This window comes from Talpa europaea (genome assembly GCF_964194135.1).
Source record: "Talpa europaea genome assembly, contig: HAP1_SCAFFOLD_159, whole genome shotgun sequence".
Taxonomy (NCBI): Eukaryota; Metazoa; Chordata; class Mammalia; order Eulipotyphla; family Talpidae; genus Talpa; species Talpa europaea.
The window spans coordinates 81641-106937 of record NW_028167961.1 but is presented as its reverse complement, the minus strand read 5'-3'; the positions used below and the strand labels follow the sequence as shown (position 1 = coordinate 106937).

Here is a 25297-nt window from a genome sequence, read left to right as displayed (position 1 = left end):
ATGGATATGTGGCTTTTTAAGGCAGGGGCTAATTGGAGAAGGAAAGTCTTTTACTTTAAAGTTAAAGATAACAGTTGAGTGTCTGAAGTGAGCCAAGCTCCAAGTATAAGAAAACTCTTGATAAGCCAGAAGGCACCATAGTCAACTCCTGCTAACTTTTTCCTGCTTATTTAGGGCTAATTGGTATGGTAGCTGTTAGAGTATACATTCAAGAATAAATCAACAGCAGTCTTGTGACTGGTTGAGCTAGTTATAACCATCTTTGGCCATGCCTCTGATAAAATATTGGTAACTCCTTACAACTACAAACAACAATCAGCAATCTTACAGAGAAAGGAATTTTCCCTTAATTATCTGGATGTTTAAGATAAATGACTATTCTGAGAAACTTTGGTTTAACAAATGTGCCTCCTTTAAATAAAAAAATAATAAATGTCACAGCCTCTGCAAAAGGGTAAATCAACCCTGCTGCTCTTGAAAAAGATGTAATTGTTATCTTCCCTAATGCATATGCTTATGCACTCTCCCAGTTTGCTTGAAATGTAAAAATAAAGAGCTGCAGAGACTCTCAGCAGGAGATGCCTGCACCCTGATCAAGTGTTCCTGTCTCCTCATTGCTATTCATTCTCTATAATTGCGCCAACACCCTCCCATCCTTCAGGAAACCCTGACACCCAGACTGCTGTGGCAGGGCTCGCAACAGGAGGGGTCACTGATGGCAGAGTCTGTGAGTGTGTGAGTCTGTGAGCAGCCCGCTGACTGCAAACCACAGCCCAGGCGTGCCCTGTCTGTCGGTCACACTCAACCTCTGAAAGCAGATCAGAGGCCTGGCAGCACTATGTCTTGCCGCCAAGGAGTCCCATGTAACTCTGCTTGGGCAGAAACCTTGGTCCGAGGCTCCGAGGCTTCTGGGGGTCACACTAAGTTCATCTTCTGTGGATATATTTTTAAAAATCCTGCCAACATTGCACAGTGATTTAAAATGTGGGCTCTGAAGTGATTGAGTGAGTTCTGGGTCTGACGTCTGGCTCTGCCCTTGAGAGGCATCTGCTCAGGTCAAAAACCCGCCACCTCCTGGAGTCCAGAGCAAAGCAAGCGGTGTCTGCAGGCAGCACCTGACACACAGGCAGCCTGCCCCTGGCCCCAGGCTTTTGTTACCTGCAGCCTTCAGGGCGATCCGCAGCTGGTAGGAGGACATGGTGCCGGATTTGTCAGTGGGATTTGTCAGTGTCGAATTGAGGGAAAAGGTTCTGGGGGAGGAGAGCAGAGGCATGGAGGAGGAGGGCCCTGGGGAGGGGACGCCCTCCCGGGCAGTAGTGGGGGGCAGCCAGTGTGGAGGGGAGAGTCCTCACCAGGGGCCCAAAGAGGCCAGGGCTGTGTTGGGCCCTGCAAAGGAGGTTGTTTCCTTGGGCTTTCCCTCGGGGTGGAAGCACCGTGGTGCCTCCAGAAGTATCACAAGCCCTCCTGGAATTTCATCATGTTTGTTCTCTTGTGCCTTTTCTGAAAATTAACCCTCTTGCCTGCAACACCATCATCTTTAAAAACACCATCCTGCTCTAGGTTTGTACAATTCCCTCGGGGCCAAGCACGGCAGGGTTACGTACAATCCACTTCTTCGGTTTGTCCCAGAACACCTTGAATTCATCAAACTCCAGCTTTCCCTTGCCCCTGGTCTGTGTCAGGGTAACAGGGTGGTCCCCAGGAAAGGGGGAGGTTCCAGGTTCCCTGCCCCACCAAAGGAGGATGGAGCTGAGCAGGGAGAGGAGAAGCCTGCAGAGGAGACTGAGGAAGGAAGCAGGATGGAGCCCGAAGGAGACCTGGAGGAGGCGCATGGAGCCTAGAGACACGTGAAGAAACTGCGCTTGTCTTTTGGTCCTGGACTGGGTGACACAGATGTGGGTGAGACCCGTGGGTAGGTAACAATGGCAGCTTTTATCTTCATGTTGATTTTGCTCTTTTTCTTCTGGGCTTGTCTGGTTGTTTCTGACCCTTTTCTGTAGGTCCCCACTGGAAGATGCTTTAGACTCATGGCAGGCTTTGGGGCCTTGCTCTGGGCCAATCCCATGTGGATGGAGTTTTACCCACAAGGGGACGGGTAACTTTGGGTGCTTGATTTAGAAACTAGATTCTTTGCCTTTCTTGTATTGTTTCCTAGTTTTATTAAAGTTCCTTCCCATTAAAGTCTCATATGTTTTTGTGTTGATGCGGCGGATGGCAGAACCCATTTAGAATAGGCAGGATTGCGGGGTTTGGGCTGCCCCTCTCCCTGTCCTATAACATCAGGAGTGAGTTAAGGAAGAAGAAGCAAGTATGTTTCAACCTGAGAATTCAGAGCCGGGCAGTGTGACGGGCATGGATGACATGGATTTGGCCTTCTAGGGAGATGGTTCAATTATTAAACCAGTTTTACCGAACGCCGGCCTCAGTTTCCCTCAGCCAATAAAAGGAAACTAAGTTTGAGGAAAAGGAAAGCGGTTTTATTTGTCGACAAATGAGAAGGGCGGCAGACTCATGTCCGAAAAACCACCATCCTGCTCTTTGGCAGCGGGCAGGGGTATTTATACAGGGGGAGATGGGTTGGCATCCGCGAAGGAGAGGGGGAAGGGGTCCGCACAGAGATAAGTGGGCGCCAGCTCAACAGGGAGATGGATGGGTGTCAGCTCATTCATCTTAAGGGAAGGGGAAGGTGTCAAGGCACAGAGATGGGTGGTCGTCAACTTGTTTTCCTTAGGGCTAGGGGGAAGGGTCTGCAGGGAAACCAGTGGCGCCAGCTTTTTTTTCTTCCCAAGGGCAGGGGAAGCTGCAACAAATGGGAAAGACAAGTCATCAATCCTGTTAATGCTAGATAAGGGGAATTGCAAAAAATGGGGGAAAGACAAACTTGTTAACTGTATCACCAGGAATCTCTAAAGAAGGCACAAGGTAGGGGTCAGACAGGGAGTACACCTGAAGATGAAACACCCATGAACCCCCAACACACCCCTCCTCATTTCCTGGGATGGGACCCCAAAGTGGCAGTAAGATTCTCAAGTCCTTTTGGAAGTGAGGTGGAAAGTTTAATTGATTTCAGACCCTAAAGAGCAGGAAAGGAAAACAAACTTATCTAAACTCTTCTCTTTGAGGCTGGTACTTACAGATGCAGCAAACGCAAACAACCTTGGGCTGAGCTCCAGCCAGCTGGGAACTGAGATGCAGAAAGAGAAGAGGTTCTCCAGGGGAGGAGGCAGCACCAACAGAAATTCAAAACTGCCATTATCTGAGGAGAAGCTTCTTCATTCATCATTATGAAGTGCCCCATGACCTTCAGCCAAGTCCATATTTCTTTGCCCCTCACCTACTTTTCAGCCTCTTTTCATCTTGGACCCTTGTGCCCTGAATTGCTTAGTTCCCTTTGTCCCCCACAGGCTGGGGACATTAAAACTTCCAAAAAATTTTCCCTCAGTGGTATAAAACATTGGGCTCAGAACCCTGTGACAATCAGTTCTATCCATATTTGGGCCCCAAATCTCTGCCCCTGCTGTTGGTGGGAAGCAGGCCCAGAAGAAAGGCCTTGCTCATCACCCCTCAAGAAGGAGGAGCAGGTGGTGAGGTGAGGCGCAGTAGTAACTCCAGAATGAGGTGTTGTCACCAGCCCGGTTACTACAAGTTCCTCATCCTTGGTCTGGCCCTGAAGACAAACCCAACTTGAGAGTGACATGGAGAACTTTTGTAGGCATCACCAACCCTGAATTGGCTTAAGGAAAACAGGAGATGGGACCAAGGTGGTGAATTCCATAGCCTCTACCCTTGATGAATGATGCCAACCTGATCACCTAACAGCCACGAGTTAAGATAACAGGTAGCACATGCTCATCCACCTGCCCCACAGCCCCTGATCCTTTGGAGTTCAGAGATGGCCTTTGAGAAAATAACCCATCACCTCTTCAGGTCGCTGGCTCCTGATTAAACCTGATTTCCTTCCACCAGCTCTCGTCTCTTGAGCTTTGGCCTTGGAGCTGCACATAGGTGGACCCTGGATCTGGTAACATCTTCAGAAACAATCACCCACAGAGAGGCGCTCAACTGCCTGCCACCAGGGAGGCCCTCACTTTATGATTTCTAAGCAAAGAATTGCAAATGAAGACTTTTATTATTAGGTTATTTATAATAGCAAAAATTAGAAGTTCTAGAAAGGACCAATGGAAGGTTCTCAACAATAAGTTGGGTTATGTTCCTATGATGGGTTATTACACAATCTTTAGGAATTTTTAAGCATATTTAATGATCTGGGGGAAATGTTCATAACAATTCATTCTGTAACAGGGTGGTCCCCAGGAAAGGGGGAGGTTCCCTGCCCCTCCCAAGGGAGGGTGGAGCTGAGCAGGAAGAAAAGAAGCTGAAGAAGAGACTGAGGAAGGAGCAGGATGGAGCCAGGAGACCTGGAGGAGACGCATGGAGCCTAGAGACACGTAAAGAAACTGCGCTTGTCTTTTGGTCGTGGACTGGGTGACACAGATGTGGATGAGACCCGTGGAGAGGTGACCATGGCAGCTTTTATCTTGATGTTGATTTTGCTCTTTTCCTTCCGGGCTTGTTTGGTTGTTTGTGACCCTTTTCTGTGGGTCCCCACTGGAAGATGCTTTAGACTTGTGGCAGGCCTTGGGGCCTTGCTCTGGGCCAATCCCATTTGGATGGACTTTTACCCACGAGGGGACGAGGGGACGGGTAACTTTGGGTGCTTCATTTAGAAACTAGACTCTTTGCCTTACCTGTATTGTTTTCTAATTTTATTAAAGTTCCTTCCCATTAAAGTCCCATATGTTTTGTGTTGATGCGGCGGATGGCAGAACCCATTTAGAATAGGCAGGTTTGCGGGATTTGGGCTGCCCCTCTCCCTGTCCTATAACAATTCTACGAAATAGGGTTAAAATTATTGGAGAAATTTGAACATTCATACACTGCTAATGGAAATGTAAAAGAAATGCTTTGGAAAATGGCCAGGCAGTTCCTCAAAATGTTGGGGGGAAAAGGCGGTCCCAAAGCAAATTCCATACAGGCTTTGTGGACTCCACCCCCACCCCAGGTCAAAGCCAAAGACACTGGGAACTCCAAATCCCATCACCACCAAAGGGAAGGTGGCTGGGACCTGAGGGTGGGGTTAAGCAGCCAGGTGGATACAAAAGGCAGACACGTGGGCTTTGGGGGCTCTCTCCATTTTGGGCTCTTGGCCAGCAGCAGCGTCCGGTCAGCTCTGAGAGTGACTTTGGGGTTTCCAGGTCGTCGGATCGGGTAGGACGCATTAAAGACTTTATTTCCCTATTTTCTCCCTGAGTTGTACATTTTCCTTATTTCCTTTCCTCTTGTAAATAAACCTTTTATTAACCCTTTTGTGTGTGTCTGTAGTAGAGTATTCATAAGTCCCTTAAAAGCGCGCGGGTGAGGACCCACAGCCAGGAACCCGTTTAATATCGGGGTTGCTCTATAACAAAAATAGTAGCTACAAAATTACTTCTGGATTTGAGCAATTCTTTTAACTATATTCCCAAGAGACATGAAAATACATGTCCGCACAACACACATGTCATATGAGCGAATATTATCCTGTATATTACATGCAACAACATGGATGAACCTTAAAAATGTCCTGCTAAGTGAAAGAAGCCAGATAGAAAAGAACCACATATTACACGATTCCTTTTATATGAAAAGTCCAGAACAGGCAAATCTATAGAGACAGAGAGCATACTAGTGGTTGCCAGGGGATGGAGGAAGTGGAGAAGGGATGGCAAATGGGTGCAGGTTCTTTTTAGAGTGATGAAATGCTCTCAAAATTGATTGTGGTGATGATTGTGGTTATAGTAGAATTGTTGGTTTAATAATCTTTCTATTATGTGCTTGACTTTAGTACCTTTGATATTAACTACATTATTGCATAATTCTGTGAATAACTAAGAACGATTGGTTTGTGTGCTTAAATGGGTACACTGTGTGTATGTGAATTACACCTCAAAGCTATTAAGTAAAAGTGTCTGTCTCTTTATCTATCTATCTACCTCCCACCCATCCATCCATCCATCCATCCACACACAGAGATCAAACTGAACATATGATAAACGGACACTTGCTCGCAGACACACAAGTTAACAAGAGTTATTTATGGGTGCTGAGATGACTAGTGATTTTTATCTTTGTCATAATCTTTTCTGCATTTTAAAGAATTTCCTCCTGCAAACCTGCATCATTTTTGGAATCAGGAAAGAAGCCAAAAAAGCTATTTTTAAAGTCGGCCTGAACTCAGTCCTGGAGCAGGGAGCCTGGGAGGAGAGCAGAACCAGGCTGGGTGCCCATCATGTGTCCACTATTCCATGGGAGACCTGGGGATCCATGAGGGGTGGTGGGTGGGTGCTGCACCTCCCCCTGCAGTGACCTTCAGGGCTAATGGCTGTTGCCATGGTCCCTGAGGTCTGGCATGGGCAAGGAACCATGCGCGCAGGGGGAGAACAGAAAACTCCCTAAGATGCAGAAAAGCCGAATGCCTGTCAAGAGATTTCGACCACCAGAAGCCGCCACAAAGATGATTAAAAGAAATGCTGACCACCTGGAACCTTATCTCGCTTTCCCAAGGCCCACAAAATTTATTCAGCTACAACTATCTTTCTAAAATCTTTCCTTTTTCTGGTCATTGATTGCTAATTAAAAAACATACGTAATTTAATAATTAGGCTAAATGCAAATGAAACATTACTAAACACTGTGTTATAATAGAATTGTTGGTTTAATAATCTTTCTATTATGTGCTTGACTTTAGTACCTTTGATATTAACTACATTATAATATAAATTCACCCATGACAATTAATTATGAGTAAACATAAGTAGTAGTAATAGTAGTTAGTACAACAAGAATATAAGAAAGAGTTAATAATAACCTGTCTACTTAGGAATGCGGCTAGGTCCAGATGTATTTTGGACATAAATCACTGCCCTGTCAATGATAAGCTAAACCTATGAGCAAGCTGATTTCTTTGATGTTCACAGATCCTATGCCTTTAGAAAAAACATATATATACTAACCACTGACTCAAATAAAATTACACTCAGATTTACACTCTCTCTTGAAGTGTGTCTGTTTGTCATTTCTTTAGCCGAATCCCTGACCACCCTGAGCAGTCTCTCAACCCTGAGACGGCCTCATCGTTCACTGCTGTGCTGGTCCACGGCAGGTGGGAACACTTCCTCTTTTGCAGCACAGCATCTAAAACATATTTGAGTTCTTCTGCTGACATCTCCATGTCCTGTTGAAGTGGAGACAATTGCTTTTTGTGACTCAGTATCTTCTTACAGTTTCTTTCAATGATGAGCTTAATTTGACCTGAGAGCGAGTCCATCCCTCAGCACCCTGTTGCTTGCCCGGGTGCCCCGCACTGTTGGCCGCAGCCTGCTCACATCTCTGGGAGCTTCCAGCCCCCAGGGAGGGAGATAAGTCAGGCCAGCCCAAGCATGCTTCCCCCAGCCCTGAGCCCAAGCTCCCTAAATGGCTCCTGTGTCAGAGGACACTGGGATCTGAGTGTCCAAGCCTCTGTCACAGCAGAAGCACCAGGAGAGCTTCAAAAATGCCCATACTGGGGCTTATCCCAATTTGATCAGGACAACTGGGAGTATGCTTCATTGATTATTTTTCAAAGCTCTGGGGATGAATTTCAGAACCATTGACCTAGATGGTCCAGTAAATCCCACTAAATCTCAGCACCAGCTGCGCTCAGAAGCTTGAGAGAAAGGCAGAGTCTTAGACCCAGGCTAATACTATTTACAACTACCAGCTGAGAGGTTTCAAGGGCACACGGCTAGAGCAGTATCAAGGATATAGGAAGCCTGGCAGGACAGGGAAGACCCTCACTCCCCCGACCCCTAAACAGTCTGGGTCTCCAACAAGCAAGCTGAGCAGCTGAGAGGGTGGGAATGGGCAGGGAAAGGGCAGGAAGCAGGGCACAGATGCTCCAGGTTGCCTGACCCGCAGCTGCCCAACCTGGCCACATCTCTGTGAACTGGCATAATACGGGCATGCATTGGTGGCATCACAGGAACTGTCCTGACAACACCACCTTCAGCAGAGCAGAGAGAGCAGGATGAAGGTGAAAATTTCTGGGCAGAGGTCAAAGGAATGCCCTCCTAAGGCTTCCTATAGTTCCCACATGAAGTTCTGGGCCTGGCCGGGTTCCGATGGGTGCTGAGGCCCCATCAGTGCAGTCTGGAGTGAGAGCTGTGAGGAGGAGGCCGTCCTCAGCCCTTCTCATGAGAGGAGGGCTGCTTCCTCCCCGCCAGCTCCTGCCTGCCTCTGGGTCCGTCTCTGGGAAGTGTCACCTCATCCTTGGAGGGGGAGGCCAGGCCCCTCGGCCCTGCAGGGCATCAAGGGCAAGGGCAGCCCTACCTCACCAGCGATTTGTTCAAACAGGGCCCGGAACCGCTGCTCCTCCTCTGTCTCCTGAGCAGGTGAAGTTGGCTGCTGAGGCTAAAAATGAATCAGAGGAACTTGCTTGGGAGCCACAAGAGAGAAATTGACATTTAATTTCCCAAAGAAAAAGCAGGAAAGGGGAGCCCTGGGCAGGAGTTGGTGCTGCCCACTAGTGGAGAGGCCAGGACCTCCCTGGCAGTCTCACATACCTGTGCTGAGTGGTGCCCAGGATGGCCACAGCCAGTAGCACTGGGAATGAGAGTTTCCTCTCCTTGTGAGGGCTCTTTAGAAGAAATGTCTGGAAGGACTTACTGGGACTGGTCATGCCCTCCTTATCTGACAGATGAGAGGACTTTTGAAACCTGACTCCTGGCAGAGGCCTGGTCCAGCCAGGCTGCCATCACCCCTCCCCTTCTTCCAGGGCATACTGCACCACCTTGACTATCATTACCTGCTTAATCATTTGTCATGATAGGTGGTAAATCTTTATAGGCAGGATCTTTCCTGGGAGCCGCGCTAATCATGTCGTCTGACAAAAGTCCGGGCATGGGGCAGATTTCTGAAAAATCAGGAATCTCGTTAGCTGACTCCAAGATTTTCCTCATTTGTTTATGGCTAGTTTCTACCATTGCTAAAAATACGCATTTAAAAGTAAAACTGCAAATACTGATCAATTACTGAATAACCAATTTGATGGCAAATGGCACTGCATAATACAATTATTACATTTTTTATAAAATTAGTCTTTTTCTGCCAAAAGGCAGTCAACATTTGGCCTTACATTAACAAGTGAAAAAACTTCTGGAAACAAAAGGCTATAAACATCCCTTGGCCAAGTCTTTATTTATTTTTTTTTTTTTTAGAATTATTATTTTTTTTTTTTTTATAGAGGCATGCTTTATTTATTTGTTTGCTGGTTTGTTTGTTTGTTTTGTTTATACATGCACTGGGTACAGTCAGAAGCGCGGGAGGGTGAGAGAATTCACCAGAGCCAGAGCGGGGAGCAGAGCAGGCAGAAGGACCGAAGTACACTGCTGAGGGGAGCAGCGGGCGGCAGGAGAGGTCTGCACGCCATGTGGGACCCTCCTCTGGTGGTCGGGGAGCAGCCGGGGATCGAACCGGGGATCGAACCGGCGCCGCGCAGAGGCCGTGCCACCTGGGAGGCCCCCTTGGCCAAGTCTTTAATATGGAGATGTGGTCTTTTGAGGCAAGGGCTAATTGGAGAAGGAAATTCTATTACTTTAAAGATAGCAGTTGGGTGGCAGACATTATTCATGCTCCAAGTCTAAGAAAATTCCTAATAAGCCAGGAGGGGCCCATAGCTAACTCCTGCTAAATTCTTCCTGTTTGTTTAGGGGTGATTCCCCTGGAGGTGACAATTGGTATGGTAGCTGTTAGAGTATGCATTCAAGAATAAGTCAATAGCAATTTTATGACTGGTAGAGCTAAAACAACATAGATGATAATTTCTAAATAAAAGCCTTCTGTTTTTTGCTTTAATCATTTGGCTATATGTTAGTCTAAACTTTATAGGTTAGTTAGAAAAAATTCCTTTGTCTCCCTTCCCCCAGGTAACTTCCTGCCCTTTGTTTCCCCTAGCCCTTAGTTAATTCTTCACTATGGCAAACATAGAAATGTTAGTTGCAGTAGTAGAGTAAGCTTTTGGCTAGTAATAAAATGACTGGTTGTTTAAGGTAAATGACTACTCTAAGAACACTTTTGTTGAGCAACTGTGCCTTCTTTAAATCAAAAAATAATAAATGTCATCATCTCTGCAGGTGGGCAAATAGACACTTGACTGTTCTTGAGAATGATGTGATGATTGTTATCTTCCTGCCTTAATTCATATGCTTATGCACTCATGGTTTGCTTGAAAAGTATAAATAAAGGACTGTTGAGACCCGCCAAAGGATGATGTCAGCACCCTGATCAAGTGTCTGAGTCTCCTCATTCCCCTTCCCTTACCATTTCTCTACAATTGCTCCAATGCCTTCCCATCCTTCAGAAACCCCTGACACCCAGACTGCTGAGGCTGGCTCGCAACATTCTAGTACAGAGCACTGGGCCTGGTGCATGGCAAAAGGTCAAGGTTTTGGATGTTTTGTTTCGGGTCTGCTCATAAGCTGCATCCCAGAGAGGGCAGCAAGGAGAAGAAAGTCCTTCCTGAAAACTGGTCACTGCTCGAGATGGGGGTGTCAGAGGTTCTGGTCACATCAGCATCTCTTGGAAGCCTTACAACCCTTGGACAAGAATAAAACCAGCCCTGACCTCTCTCCCAACAGACAACATCAGGGAGAACTGATGTGTTCCCCAAGCCCATGGTCAAAAATTCTACCTGCTTCTCCCATTTTTGTTTTATCCGTTGCTTTTCTGAAATTGCATACTTTTTAAAGAGATTCCATCCACCTAAAAAATGTCAGTAACCTGTCAGGGAACAGAGGGAGTGGGAGGTTCTTTTGGAAGAAAGGTCACTTTTGTTCTCCAAGAGGTTAGAATCAATGTACTTCCTTGCATCGCGGTAACCATTCCTTGAACTTGGGAATTTTAAGTGATGTTATGGTCTGAAGGAAATTTCCAGGACAGTCGCTGAATCCCACCCCCCACAGTAGCCCAAGAAGGCTCACCTCAGGAAGGGCAATGTCTACATTTCCATCCATGTCCCTGTGGCCATAAACCATGTTGATAGTCATAGATTCACTTCCCCACTAGACTCTGCAGAGCTCCAGGGTTCAGAGGTGCTGGAAATTCTGTACCATAGAAGCCTTCCTCTTCTGTGACTGCATTTCACAGGGTGTGCAGGCTCTAGGCACTGACCTCCCTCTCCACTCATCACTCAGACCTTGCTCAGCATCACTCCAAGCAGAACTTGTCAATTCTGGGTTTTGAAAGAAGACACTCAGCTCCTTGAGGGTTAATCCATTCATGGGAAAATTTTAAAAGCTTATAGAGCAAGTTGAGGTGGAACCAACAAGATCACTTTTGAAGCTGGATTCTTCACCCTGGGCCCTTCCCCCATCGATGTGAACCCCTGAGCCCACTGGGAGGGTGAGTTTCTGTACTCACAGGTGGAGGAATCAGGAGAACCGTGACAGCAGGTTTACTTTGCTGCCCACACATATAGGGGAACCCGCAGCACTTGGGAAGTAGTCAGGAGCAGGCTTCAGCTGTCAAATATGAAAATATCTGGAAGAATTCAGTTTGTTTGTTTAAAGATTCATTTATTTTATTTATACAAGCACTGGGTACAGTCAGAAGCGGGGGAAGGTGAGAGGATTCATCAGAGTCAGAGCAGGGAGCAAACAGCCTCAGGGGCGGAGGACACTGTTGAGCCATGCCATGTGGAATCCTCGCCGGCACCACGGGAGGCCCTGGAAGAATTCAGTTTTACAGATTTAATCCGGAAGAAGCATTTCCAAAGACAAATTATTGAAAATTCAAAGGGAAAAAAATAATCAAACATTAAGAGGAAACCAGGACTGTCCCCTTTACCTCCTCATCCCCTGGGCCTCCACCACATAACCGTTTCAGAGCTTTTCATTATAGTTTAGGAGTCTCCAGTGAGGATGAAGCCAAGGGAAATTGAGCTGAAGGTGGCTTTTCTGTGACTGAGCTACTTGTGTCTCTTACTGATACTTGTGATATCACAGCAGATGGTGCACTGTGTATGATATTCAATATCACAGCAGATTACACGCTGCATTTCTTATGTTCAATATCACCTTCCATTGTTCACTATTGTACATGCACTGAGAATGGAGTTACTTTTGACCTCACCCCCCTAACGGACAGAGAACATGAAGGGTAAAAGATGGGTTTGTAACAGGGTGGTCCCCAGGAAAGGGGGAGGTTCCCTGCCCCACCCAAGGGAGGGTGGAGCTGAGCAGGAAGAGGAGAAGCTGAAGGAGAGATGGAGAAAAGAAGCAGGATGGAGCCAGGAGACCTGGAGGAGGCGCATGGATCCTAGAGACATGTGAAGAAACTGCGCTTGTCTTTTGGTCCTGGACTGTGTGACACAGATGTGGGTGAGACCCGTGGGGAGGGGACAATGGCAGCTTTTATCTTGATGTTGATTTTGCTCTTTTCCTTCCGGGCTTGTCTGGTTGTTTGTGACCCTTTTCTGTGGGTCCCCACTGGAAGATGCTTTAGACTTGTGGCAGGCTTTGGGGCCTTGTTCTGGGCCAATCCCATTTGGATGGAGTTTTACCCACGAGGGGACGGGTAAATTTGGGTGCTTCATTTAGAAACTAGACTCTTTGCCTTACCTGTATTGTTTCCTAGTTTTATTAAAGTTCCTTCCCATTAAAGTCTCCTATGTTTTGTGTTGATGCGGCGGATGGCAGAACCCATTTAGAATAGGCAGGTTTGCGGGGTTTGGGCTGCCCCTCTCCCTGTCCTATAACAGGTTCAGCCACAGGAGTTGCCGATCTGCACGGATCTCACATAGGGTTTTTTGTGTGAATGGATACTGGTCAATTCATCCTCAGTGTGTATCAGTGTCTGAGAGAAGACTGGAGAAAGACTTTGCAGCAGATTTTTTAAAATCAAAGATTACACTGCTTCTCTGTTGCTGATGAGAAAGAACCAAGGCTTCTGCAAGTCCAATCAGCAGCATTCACCAGGCATAAAGGCTTAAGGAATCCCCAGTTAGTGGTAAGTTAAGGGCTTTTGTTTAATGACCCTTAGGAGTTCTTGCTGAGCAGGTCAGTGAATGAGGGCTGGGGAGCTGGCTGCCCTCCCATCCCTGTAAAGTGAAACAGCCTGAGGGAGAAGTCAACAGAGCAGAGAGGGCAGAACAGACTATCACAAGCATATCACTGATCGATCTGTGCTTGAAGCCCACTCTGCTCCTCTGGACTTGTTAGTTATGTAGGACAATAAATTCTTTTTATTTCTTTTCTTTTTTTTTTTTTGAAGATTTATTTATTTATGCATACAAATTGGGGTACAAGCCAGAGGTGTGGGAGTGAGAGGATTCACCAGAGACAAAATGGGGAACAGAACAGGCAGACTGACTGAAATACACTGCTGAGAGGAGCAGCAGGTGTGACAGGAGAGGCCTGCTGTGCCATATGTGGGTCACCTCCCTGGCGGGGGGTCAAACTCATGCTGTAGAGGCTGCAGATAGCTGCATAGTGCTGAGACTTAACCCCTTATGCCACCAGGGAGGCCCCATTCTTTTCATTTCTAAACTAGTGTGAGGGTGTTTTCTATATTACTTGTCAGGGAAGATAACCCAAGTGGTAAAACAAAGGAGATTCCTTGAACAATTCTTATTCAAAGTCCTACAAAACCTTTGCCATTCTCTTTTCCCAATCATCACTGAAATGCTTCTGTCTAGCTCCATGTTTTGGGCCTTCTCTAGGTTTCTGGGCCTGATCCACTGATGTCCTGGTTTGGACTCAACACGTGGGGATGACAAAGAGAAGGGCAGGGAGACTACCAACTCAGGGATTTGCGGGAGCCTCCAGCCACGGAGCCCGGCACCCACCTTCCTTGGTGGACCATCACTTACCACTTGTGGAGGGCATCCTCCTCTAGGGCATCAGGAGTGAGGTTGCAGATCTCCACTTCGTCAATATGGGTCTTGAAGTCCGCAGATGCCATCCTGCAGCAAAGTGGAGACAGACATGCTCTGGAGGGATAACATTGCATCACTGACTCATTCATTCAATCATCCAACAGTTATTGAGCACTTGCTTCTGTCCTGGAGGATTGGGGAGAAATCAGGCCTGGGGAGAAGAAAATAGACTCCCTCTAAAAAAAAGGTAAAGAAAAGGTTAAGAAAGATAAAAAGGAGGAAAAGCTTAAAATATAGGTTGATATACATATAAGCACTACAAAGGAAAATAAAGTAGGGTGAAGGGGGAGCGTGCAGTGTGGGGGATATTTTAGATAAACAGCTAAAGGAACTTCTGACTGTTCAGGGGGAGGTCTGGAGTGTAGGGGTTGGGACATAATAACTTTTTGGTAGTCCAGGTAGTTGGAGAACAAGATCTTAAGACGGCTAAGTGAGTAAAGGATGATGTTGAAAGATAATGGTGGACCAGGGTAGTCATCATAAGGTTTTCAGCTTTGACTCTGATTTGATGGAGAAACATTAGGACGTGTTAACATGACCCATAACCCTTGACCCATGAGAAAGGGCACAGATAGAAGTGGAGTCACCAGCTATGAAGTGCGTGCTGTTGCCCAGGTGACAGATGAGGGTGGGTCAGTCCAGGCTGGTAGGATGGGAGGTGGTGAGGAGCAGTGATCAGGTTTAAGACATGTTTTGAAGGTTGAGCCTATAGGACTGGCTGGAGGATTAAATGTGAGGAAAAAATGAAAGGCAAGAAGATATGTGGTTTGAATCTCTGGATGGATAAAGATGGAGAAGACTGTGTTGTAGCAAGTTTGGGAGAGAAGGATTTGAGGAATGTGATCCTGCGATGTGCTATTGAGTAGATATTCACAGGAAATTCTGAGAAGATCCTTGACTATATGGATCTGGAATTCCAAGGAAAGGAACTGCAGACATAAACTTGGGACTATTGCAACCATGGGTGATCCCCAGAATAGTTGTGCATGTTTGACAATCTCTTGAACCTGCTCTTAGGAAGGCAACATCGTGTGACACTTTTCTATGAGTCCTGTGACACAAATGTGTGCAGAAGAAATTGATCTTAAGCCATATTCCAAGCTGGTCAGAACCAAGAGACTACTGACACAAAACCAAGAAAACAGGAAAAAAAACAGATTAGACCACACCCAGAAGCAAGGGGTCCATCCCAAGAATCTGGAAACCTTTTCATATATAGATCCATTTGTAACTATTTGATCAGACTTAGTCAAGCCCATAAACTTTACATTCTTAACTTTTATTTCCTTTCTACCTCCATTTTATGAAATCATTTCTACTTTCCAGATTTGAGCCTTGCCTCCTGTCTCCTTGTTGGTTGACCTCACAATTAAAAAAATACTTTCTTCCCCCCAAAATGGTGCTGTAGTGGTTGATTTTGAGGAGTGACAGGAAGTGAGCCTATTGCTGGTTTCAGTATCAGTGTAAAGACAGTGTGATATTTTAATTTATAAGAAATATTTAGTCATTCAGGTGACCATAATATATTTCTCCTATACTTGGTCTTTATCCACAGTTCCTGACAAATGGCTCCCTGAACTTGGATTTTCTTAGTGTTGAAAGTAATAAAAAGTGACTTTTGTTATGTAAAGGAGGGGAGTTTGGAATGCATCTAATGAGAGGGACTAGGTTTTGTTCCTGTCTAATGACCCAAAGGACACAGAAACATTAATTCAAAAGGGCACCTGCACCCTTATGTTTATAGTAGCACTATTTGCAAATGCCCCAAAATCGATGACTGGATCGATGGTATATGTGGCACATATACACCATGGAATATTACTCAGCAATCAAAAAAGATAAACTCAGGCAATATGTAGCACCATGGATGGAGCTGGAAGGGTATCATGCTCAGTGAAATAAGCCAGAAAAAGAAAAATACCAGATAGTCTCACTCATAGCAGGAATTTAGAAAACCTAAATAAGGGACCAGGAAAAAGACTAATTATAATCAGGTAAAAATCAAAATCACCAAGCAACTACTAAGCAGAGACACACTATGGGCGGTGGGGAGGAAAAGAAGGGTGGGATTAGGGTCAAAATAAGGGGGTGGAAATTGTATGGGGAATATAACCAAGATGAAAATGCAGACATTGTGCAAAAATGAAAAATGATGTAAAAAATATATAAAATGAAAAAAAAAAAAAGGGAAGGACTCAGGCAAGAAGTCACTGCATGAGCATATGAAAGGAAACAGAACCAGAAATCAGACATTGTGGTCTTGCAGAGTTGGAGTCAACTGTTTCCGGGTCCTACAGGGAGAAACAAGACTTGAAATGATTTCTAGAGATAAAGGGCCATTAACCAACTTTCCATTAGCAAAGATGTTCAGCTCTGTGGAAAGGCCAGATTAAGAATTCCTTCCCACTGATCTGTATTTTGAGATGCTCCAAGGTGGCTGCCTTCAAGGGTCCCTGTCACCAAGTTGGGCCTGGAGGTAGTGACCCCATGGAGCAGCTTGCTGCCTGCATGCAAATTCACTGGGCTGCAGATTCAAATGCAAACTTGGATAATGGATGGTTCAGTGGAGGGAGGCTGGGTGAGAGCTGGGAGGATGAGCCTTCTGTTTCCTGGGTCACATGGATTCCCTTGACACTCTAAACAAGTCTGGAGATGGGGAGAGTCCCCAACACGTGACATATTAAATCCTTTGCCAACCTGGGTGGATATAAGGGTTTTGAGACAGGTGTATGTGATTTACTGAAATGTATGATAAAATGATAGGAAGAAATGGGGTGTTCTTTACACCCAAAGGCCATGGGGGCTTGTCATACCTGTTTTGCAGTTAGCACAGAAATAAAGAGGTAAGAACTGTACCAGAATTCTCCTTTGTCCAGAGCAGGGTGACACAGGCGCTTTTGCTCAGCGCGGTCCACAGAACTCCACTCAGAAGAGCTAGGAGTAAACCAAATCAACATGTGGGTCACGAGCAGTACTGGCCTTGGGTCAGGGGAGCAGCCTTTCCTAGGAAGCAGGGTGTGCGGTTATGAAAGGAAAAACCCTGGTCAGTGACGATACCATGGACCCCAGAAATGTGCCAGAGGCTTTGAGATTGGTCGGAAAGTACATTTCCAAGGGCAGCCAATGGAAGAAGGTGCTTCTCATGAGACCACCACAGGCAGGGAAACTCACTTGAGTTCTGTTCTTTGTCAGCTGACACTTTAAAAAGTCATAATCATAAAGTGTTTGACAAGCTTGTTTGAGATTCATCTACCAAATACTTCCTTTCCGCAACCTCTATAGGAAGCTGGATCTTGTTCTGCCAGGGGGCCTTGCCTGGCCTCAGGTGAGCAGCTACTTACTGCCCTCCAGATTGGGAATAACACCTCTAAGGCCACTGCTTCTTTGGGATATCCTCCTCCCTCCAACACACACAGACACACACATACACACACACCCCTGTCTCCAGAAGCAGTTCACCCTTGAACAACTTGGGGTGATCAACCTCCTGTGCAGTTGAAAATCCAAATGGAATTTATTGTCAGTCCTCCTTATCCTGAGGGTTCTGCATCTGAGGATTCAGCCAAGCATCACGCAAGGTTGGTTGAATCAGTGGCTGCAGAACCTGCTGAGAGGTAACAGATCACCTGTGTTGTACAAGGATCAAGTGCAGCTCAAATGGCGCTGCCACCACCTCAGCACTCTCATGGGGGGATCCATTTCCCCACACCTTTTGGGTCTTGACTCCTGGGGGAGGGCTCAGAAGAGCCAAGTGAACCCAGAACCTCTCTCCAGGTTGCCCCTGGCGGGGTCTGGAGAACAGAACTAAGAGCCTTGATTTTTCCTTTGGTCCATTTTCTTCCAATGGCTCACACCCACAAAATGGATCCAAAGGCTCAGCTGAGCTTTCCAGCCTCCCTCTGGCACCAGGCAGAATCAGGATCTGGGATCAGGGTGGGGACAGACCCTCCCATCCCCCCAAGGCTGCCTGGAGGCAGGCAGTCCCCAGCTGTGTTCCAGGAAAAACCCACTTCTCCCTCTTCACCATGTTTCTCAGGGAAAGGAAACAGTAGCCTTTGTCCTTTTAGAGACTCTGCCCCCTGAGTTAAGGGACTCTATAAATCTTAGGAGCTAAAAGCAGTCTCATTCCTTTTGATTTTGTGATTTCTCTTCCTTTCCTTTCCGCCAGGAGAGGAAGGCCGAGTTCGTGCCTGCTTTGATGTGGGTCTGATGTGAATCAGTCTCTGCCAAAGTCCCTTGGTTCTGAGGCGGTGGAAGGCAGGAGAGGGTGGGAGTGGCAGAAGGGAGCAGTGATGGGGGACACTTCACTGTCAGTCTTGTGCCCTCAAGCTGGAGTCTGGTTAATAAAGCCACAAACACACAGATGACTGGCGCCCCCTGGTGACTTGTCTGAGCTGAGGACAAACACGGACTTGGCTTTAATCTAGTTCTAGATTTGTACAGACTCCCTAGAGTCCCAGGATCTGCAGGTGGGCAGAGAGGCCAGCAAGAGCCCAAGCTGGCCAGAGCTCTGGGTGAGGAAGGAGAGAGGGAGGCGGTAGAGACAGGTCAGGGTGCATCCTGCCTGTGCACACCTGCTCCCTCCCATCATCCCAGTCACAGGGGCCACCTCTCAAGGGACATGGAGGGGACACAGGCCTGAAAGGAAGATCTTTCCTATAATTGGAGTCAAATAAATAATCCTGGTCATCAGGGCAGTCTTAGTGGCTGAATTTCCTATTCTGGTTTGTCTGCACTTCCTGGGCCACTGGGCTTCTGGCCAATGTCCAGAGAATCCTGTACTGACCTGCTGGCAGCACTCAGGGATTCTCACACCGAAAATACTCATTGCCACCACACACACACACACACACACACACACACACACACACACACACACATACACACTTCACTGGGGCCACTCAAATGTGGAGATAAAGACCCACGATACATGGGGATGTGAACTATCCGCATGGGAGGCAATACAGTCACCTACAAGAAAACAATCCTAGGGAAGACAAAAGGCCACTCTAAGAGTCTTCCCTGAGAGTCAAGTTTGACTCAAGGCGGGCCCCAGGGAATGAAGGGGGAACAGGTGAGGTCACCTAGAAGCTAGGGGAGCACGTTAGAAAAGCTTCTTCTCCTTCCCAGGACACACCAGCCAGCCTTGGTCCACTGGACCCCATGAACAGCATTAAGGTGGGCGTGAGCTAGAGAGTCGTGGTGAGGACCCACCTGTCACTCCAGGGCCCATTCCACATGGCCCGGCCCCAAGGGTCCCGGACTCTGATAAGCTCAGTTTTCTGGCCTTGGAAATTTACCTGGAAGGCAAAGGCAGCAGGGGAATGTGAAAGGATCAGTTCATGTGTGAGTTCCAGAGTGGTTCCTCTCAGCTGGGGCTGGCTTTACCGGAAGCCTCTTAACTTCTATACATTAAAAACATGTCAAAACTCATCCATTCTTAACTTGCCCTCGGAATTGTCCTGCTAAACATAGTGGCTAATGTGACATGAATCTCGAAATGAATGAGTGACTTGCTAGACTGCAATAACCCTAGAGGCTTGTTTATCTGGGGAGCCTCAGAATCCACAGAGAAAGGTGAAGAGTAATTCTCAGAAGTGCTCAGTGAGCTACTCCTGACTTTCCTTCCTCCTTAGCCTCTTACTCACAGCTGAACACAAGCATAGAAACACATGTTGGGAATTTAAACAGCAACAATAAATAAAAATCACGTCTAAGTCTTCCAAAGCCAATATTCTCCCATTTGGGGTGTCATCTGAGGATCTCTGCTGTCCACAACAATAGCCTGGAGTCAGGAAAGAAAGCCCAGCTAGCTGTCCTTACTCTGCTCTGGGGCAGGAACTGCATAGTTCACAGTTCACAAGGGCTTTGGAGAAAGAGAAAATAAGACTTCTACTCATCAACTAGCCAGAAATTTGAGCTCTCAGAGCAGTTTCCCCTGATATAGGTATACAGTATGTAGGTATATACACAGTGGTATATATGTATATACACACATACATCACCTTACACATGACAAAACATTATCAGTGTGAAATACTGAGTTGCTCCACTTTCTTGGATTTTATTCTATCAGAGAGTTCCAAGTTCCGATCCAACCAACCCTGGATGTTGCTTTGTGGGTTGAATCTTGAATTTGGAGAACCTATTATAAGGGACTTAGGCATCTGTGGATTTTGGTAACCACAGTGGTGGAGGGTTGCCCTAAAACCAATACCCCACAGACACTAAAGGACAATTGCAGTTAAGCTTTTGAGGAGGCAACAGTTATGTGCAGCTAGTGCCCCTGCATCAAGCATCCACTGTGCATCTGTATCTGTACCAATCTCCATCTATCCATCTATCTCTACCTACCATCCATCCATGCCGCCATCCATCCATCCATCCATCCATCCATCCATCCATCCATCCATCCATCCATATATCCAGCCAGCCATCCAGCCCGCCAGCCAGTCACCCATCCATCCTATTGAGTCTTTTCTCTGGAGAACGCTATTACAGGATTGATGTGGAATTAGAGAAGAAAAGAAAAACTAAGACCAGGTTCTCCTATCTGCTACACAAGTTGGGAACTATGATGGAAGCTCATGTTGCTTTCTTTCCTGATTTGCTGTTTGAATGCTGTCTGCCTCCTCTAGATGACACATTCTCTGAAGTCTGAAAGCACAGTTTAAGCTTCAGTGCACTAAGGAAAAGGACGAGCATGGTCACGGCTGTCCCTGCACCCACCAGCAGGACTGCACGTCACCTACCTGATCAATTCCCGTCACAGTGTAGTAATGACCCTTAATGTGACCCAAAGGTGTCCGGTCTTTGGACTGTGCAGTACTTTTGGCCTAAAACATGAAAATAGCACTGTTGGGCCCATCGTGTAAGTCACTCCCCTACCAGGCCAGACCCAGCTCTGCCTGGCCCGGCCTCTTTGCTCCCCAGGAGGAAGGGACACACAAAATGTTCCACAGGAGGCCCCTTAGCACTGACAATGAAGCATTCCCAGCCTCTCCCCAGGATGAGAAGCCCCTCCTTCCCAACAAAGAGTTGACTTTCTGGCCCCAAACAGAACTGTCTGATCATCCCCTCATCGGGGTGCACAGTCACATGCACGAGGAGACATTGTATTACACTCAGCTCGTGTCACCCGCTTGAAAACACCAGGAGATGGGTCATTTAGTAGCAAAGAACAAATTCCCAAGGTTAACTCAAGAGGAAACAGAAACCTTGGGTAAGTTTCACAACTAGACAAGGCAAAACTATGTGTGTGTGTACATAAAGAAAGTAGAAAAAATACTGTTAAGCTTCTACTGCTATATTTTTCATGATGTGTGACATAAACAAAGATTCCAGAAAACAGTAGGGTTTCATTTCATGAAATCAAACCTAGCCATGCATTTCTGAGTGTGTGTGGCTGCTTGTATGAGCAAGGGCAGAGCTGAGAAGGGACACATAGCACCACTGGGGTAGAGAAAGGGAGAGAGATTTGTCGGGATTGTTCTACCTGACACAGCAAGAGTGTCTGAGCTTCGTCATTTGAAAGACATTAAATAGAAACGACTGCTTTGACTAAAATAAATAAACACTGACACTCCCCAGTCCTGGAAGTGCCAGCCCTCCTGTGTGTGCTCAGGGCACCTGCTCATGCCTCTGACTCTGGCAGAGAGCTTGGAAGGGAGAGACACGTGAGCGACTTACGTTGGTGAAGCAGCCCACCAGAGAGCCCCTCTTCAAGGTCTTCTCTAGAATCTCATAGAAGTTCTCTGGAGCCTCTTTGGTTGTGAAGGTCTTGGCTACACCCCCAGTTAAGTCCTTCATGGCCTCGATGGTGTGGCCAAAGTTCAGTGCCTTGTAGCTCCCTTTCAACCTGTGAAGCCCGGAAGTTTGGAAACGGCTGCAGGGATGAGGAAGGCCACTAGGTGGCGCCCCCAGCCAGAGGTTTTTCTAACTGAATCAGAAACCTCCCAAGGCTGCCCTGGCTGGGTGGCATGGAAGGAAGATGGGAAGTAGGATTTGGGGTCTACTTGATGCTCTGAAGACACAAGAAATGTCTGTGAGATAGGAGCCTGGTGTGGGTTACTCTGACTGCGGGGTCAAGAGCCAGACCCACCTCTTATAAGCTAAGTGTTGTGCGAACCCGCTCATGATTCAGTTTCATGATTTGCAAAGTGGGGACACAGTTGTCCTCTCCCCTCTAGGACTGCTGTGATGTTTAAATAAGTCTCTCTCTCTCTTCACAGGACCTGACCCAGAAAAATCAGTCGTGTAGACAGAGAGGTAAGTAACTTTTCCTGCCTGGTCTCAGGTAATCCCAATCACATGCTGCACACGGAACATGTCTGTACATGTACACACACACATACCTGCATATAGACACACACATTATGGATGTATACTCTGCTTGGTTATAAAATAAGCTCTGTGGGTGTGTAGCAATGTTCACTATTGTTTTCCTTTGCAGTTTCTTTTGTTTTTAAAGATTTATTTATGTATGCATATAAGAGCTGGGGTACAGGCCAGAGATGCAGGGGGTGAGAGGATTCACCAGAGACAGAATAGGGAACAGAACAGGCAGAATGAGTGAAATAGACCGCTGAGGGGAGTAGCAGGCCAGGCAGGAGAGGTCTGCTGCGCCACGTGGGTCCCTCTGGCAGGCCAGGGATCAAATTCACTGCAGAGGCTGGGGATTGCTTCATAGTGCTGTGCTTAACCCCTTGCACCACTAGGGAGGCCCCCATTTACAGTTTCTTAATGACAAATGATGTTGATAGTTTGCCTTCTCTTTAGGAAACCTATTTTGTACTCTTCTCCCTGAGGCAAAGGTTTCAAATCCTACCAACTGACTCAAGCCTTTTGCACAGCTTGGGGTGGGGGGAGGTGAGGGGTTCCCTCTTCTGAGCTCCTGGAGAATGAAACCACACCCAACCCAGCCCTAAGCAGAGAAGCTGACCCTAGAGAGGAGGGTCCCTGATGGTAGGACTCGTTGAAGGACTGGGTTGCCCCCACCAGGCCTGGAAAGCATCCCCTTTGCTCCCCCCAAGCCTGTCAGTGGCACCAAAGGAGTTTATGAGACCAGGCGGGCATTGGGAAAAGGAGCTCCTTTGGTTCTTTCATGGTTTAATCCCATCCTGCTGGTTTCAGGATTAATTGAGCCTCCGTTTACCTTCACTTTATTTGGCCACTTATACACCCACTTGGAGGTAGAAGCATGGCCTTCCTCCCTGCTTCCTGTCTCTGAGGACGGATTTCCACAGCTTGAAGATCCAGGTTGAGCCCAGGGGATCCCGTGGGAGCTCTGCTATCATGGCCTGCTGCTGACTAGCTGTTGGGCTGGAAAGCGACATTGCCAGAGGAACTCCAGGCACCGGGTAATTAGAAATGACTGTCGAGATTCTACTTAGCCGGGGTTCCTAGGTTAGTGACATCCAGAGACAGAAAGTAGCAGGGTGGTGGCCGGGGGCTGTGGGGGTGTGGGGAGGGGGTGTAATGTTCAATGGTGCAGAGTTTGAGTCTGGCAGGATGAAGCTGTGTGGGTGATGGTTGCCTAACAATGTGAATGAACTTAATGCCGCTGAAATATACGGTTGACAATGGTTAAAACAGTCAATTTACAATTTAAAAAATTTTCAAGGAGAATTCCAAAGTGGGGAAAGTGACATCTCAGTCTCCACTGGCCAGGAGCCCTGAGGCTTCGCCCTGGCTGTGCTGGTGGGGACGTCGCCCAGAATCCATCCCTGCACTCTGGCTGCGGCCAAAGGCAGGATCCACATGCAGAGGCGGAAAGGGATGCGCGTCGCCATGTGCCTGAGGATGGGCACAGCTAGACCCCGACAGCAAGCTGCCCCAGCCACTCCTGTTCCACCTCAGCCCTGCCTGGGCCCCAGGTGGGTGGCCCTGCCGCCCCACACGTGCCATCCCAGAGCCTCCGTGTCCCTCTCCACGGCTGTCCCCTGAAAAGAACCTGTCCCTGGGAAAGGGGCCTGCCCGCGCTGGGCGACACTCACTTGGCATAGGCTTTCTCCAGCAGGGCGCACCAGAACTTGTTGTTCTCAGCTGAGTGGTAGATCAAGCGGTCCTTGGAGGTGGGCAGCCGGTCATCAATCACCACGTCTACCCACTTGCTGTGTTGCCAGAACTGTCACCCGGGGCAGAGACAGGTTGAGTCTCACAGGAGGTCCAGCCCCCCTTTGTCAACGTTATCACTTTGCTTTTTCTCCCTCAGATCTGGAGGAAACTCTCATGTGGGTTCTGCGATGGGCTCAGCTGTGCTTTGTCCAGGGAGCCACGTGCAGAGCATCCCACCCGCTCCTGACATGGGCTCGAAGACCCTGCGGGGGCCCCTCAGAGCCGGGGTGGACACTCCAGGGCTCTCCAACCAGTTCTCTTTCAAGAGGACAAGGCACCCATGATGACCAGCAGCTGCAGAAACACCTGACATCACACAGCGCCCCAATGAGGTAAGTTCACTTACCCGGAAATGGAAGATCCCAGCATAACCGGAACCAAAGTTTTGGTCCTGGGGGACCACTCTGGCCAGCGCTTTCTCGTTGAGCGTCAGGGAGGCAATGGCGGCTAACAGCCAGCAGTCACCTGTGAGTGAAAAGTCATCAATAGCAGTTCCTACTGCTAATTTGTGGGAAACAGGACAACTCCATGGCCAAAGGAGATGTAGGGCATTCCAGATGGGACCACGTTTTTTTCTGTATCTTTAAATGTGGGAAGGTTACCAGCAAATCTCTCCCCTCTGCCTCCCTTCCCAGCTCTCCTGCCCACTCAGCACAGACAGCTCTTGTCTTGGCAGTGGTGTAGGTCATGCCCACGTGGGTGTCACTGTGCTCTACTGCCTGTCAGCTCCCTGGAAGGCCAGGAGGCCAGGGCTGTAAGAGTTAGTGTCAACGGGCCAGGGTGAGTGACATCTCATGCCTGCTTGGCTTGTGGCACTTGGGGTGAGCTCGGAGGGAGCACTTTGCTGGGGCTCATGCCTCCCCAGGCTAGACTGAGCTTTGTTGTAGGTAATAATAGCTCCATGGGCATCATCTACTTTCACTTATCTTGCATTGTCAAGATTTGTAGACTGATCTGCTGGTTTCCCCAGCTATAACCTTCAAGTTAGCCCCCATTCAGAGGAAAACACAAAAGTGAGTGTGAACATCAAGGAGTGTTTTAAGCTTACACTGTACAGACTCCCACATGTATTATGGCGCTCATATTGAGCATGGGGCAGAAACCTCATCTGTACCTATCAGAGCTCTAGCTGCTGCCTGTGAAAGATGTCTGAGTAGACAGTGGGAATTACCT

At 47.5% G+C, this 25297-nt stretch overlaps 1 protein-coding gene across 1 annotated transcript in view; it reads right to left on the bottom strand.

The window, feature by feature from the left end:
• Positions 1–1158: 1158 nt before the first annotated feature.
• LOC311188075 (calpain-9-like) overlaps positions 1159–25297 on the bottom strand; it is a gene marked incomplete at both ends in the record, with an annotated part of 47637 nt that continues 23498 nt past the window's right edge. The window contains 10 exon segments of the mRNA XM_084259845.1: positions 1159–1250; positions 8640–8766; positions 13875–13938; positions 13942–14035; positions 16865–16942; positions 19223–19308; positions 20761–20844; positions 21698–21866; positions 24004–24134; positions 24471–24589. Of these exon segments, the coding sequence (XP_084115971.1) occupies positions 1159–1250; positions 8640–8766; positions 13875–13938; positions 13942–14035; positions 16865–16942; positions 19223–19308; positions 20761–20844; positions 21698–21866; positions 24004–24134; positions 24471–24589 (1044 nt within the window).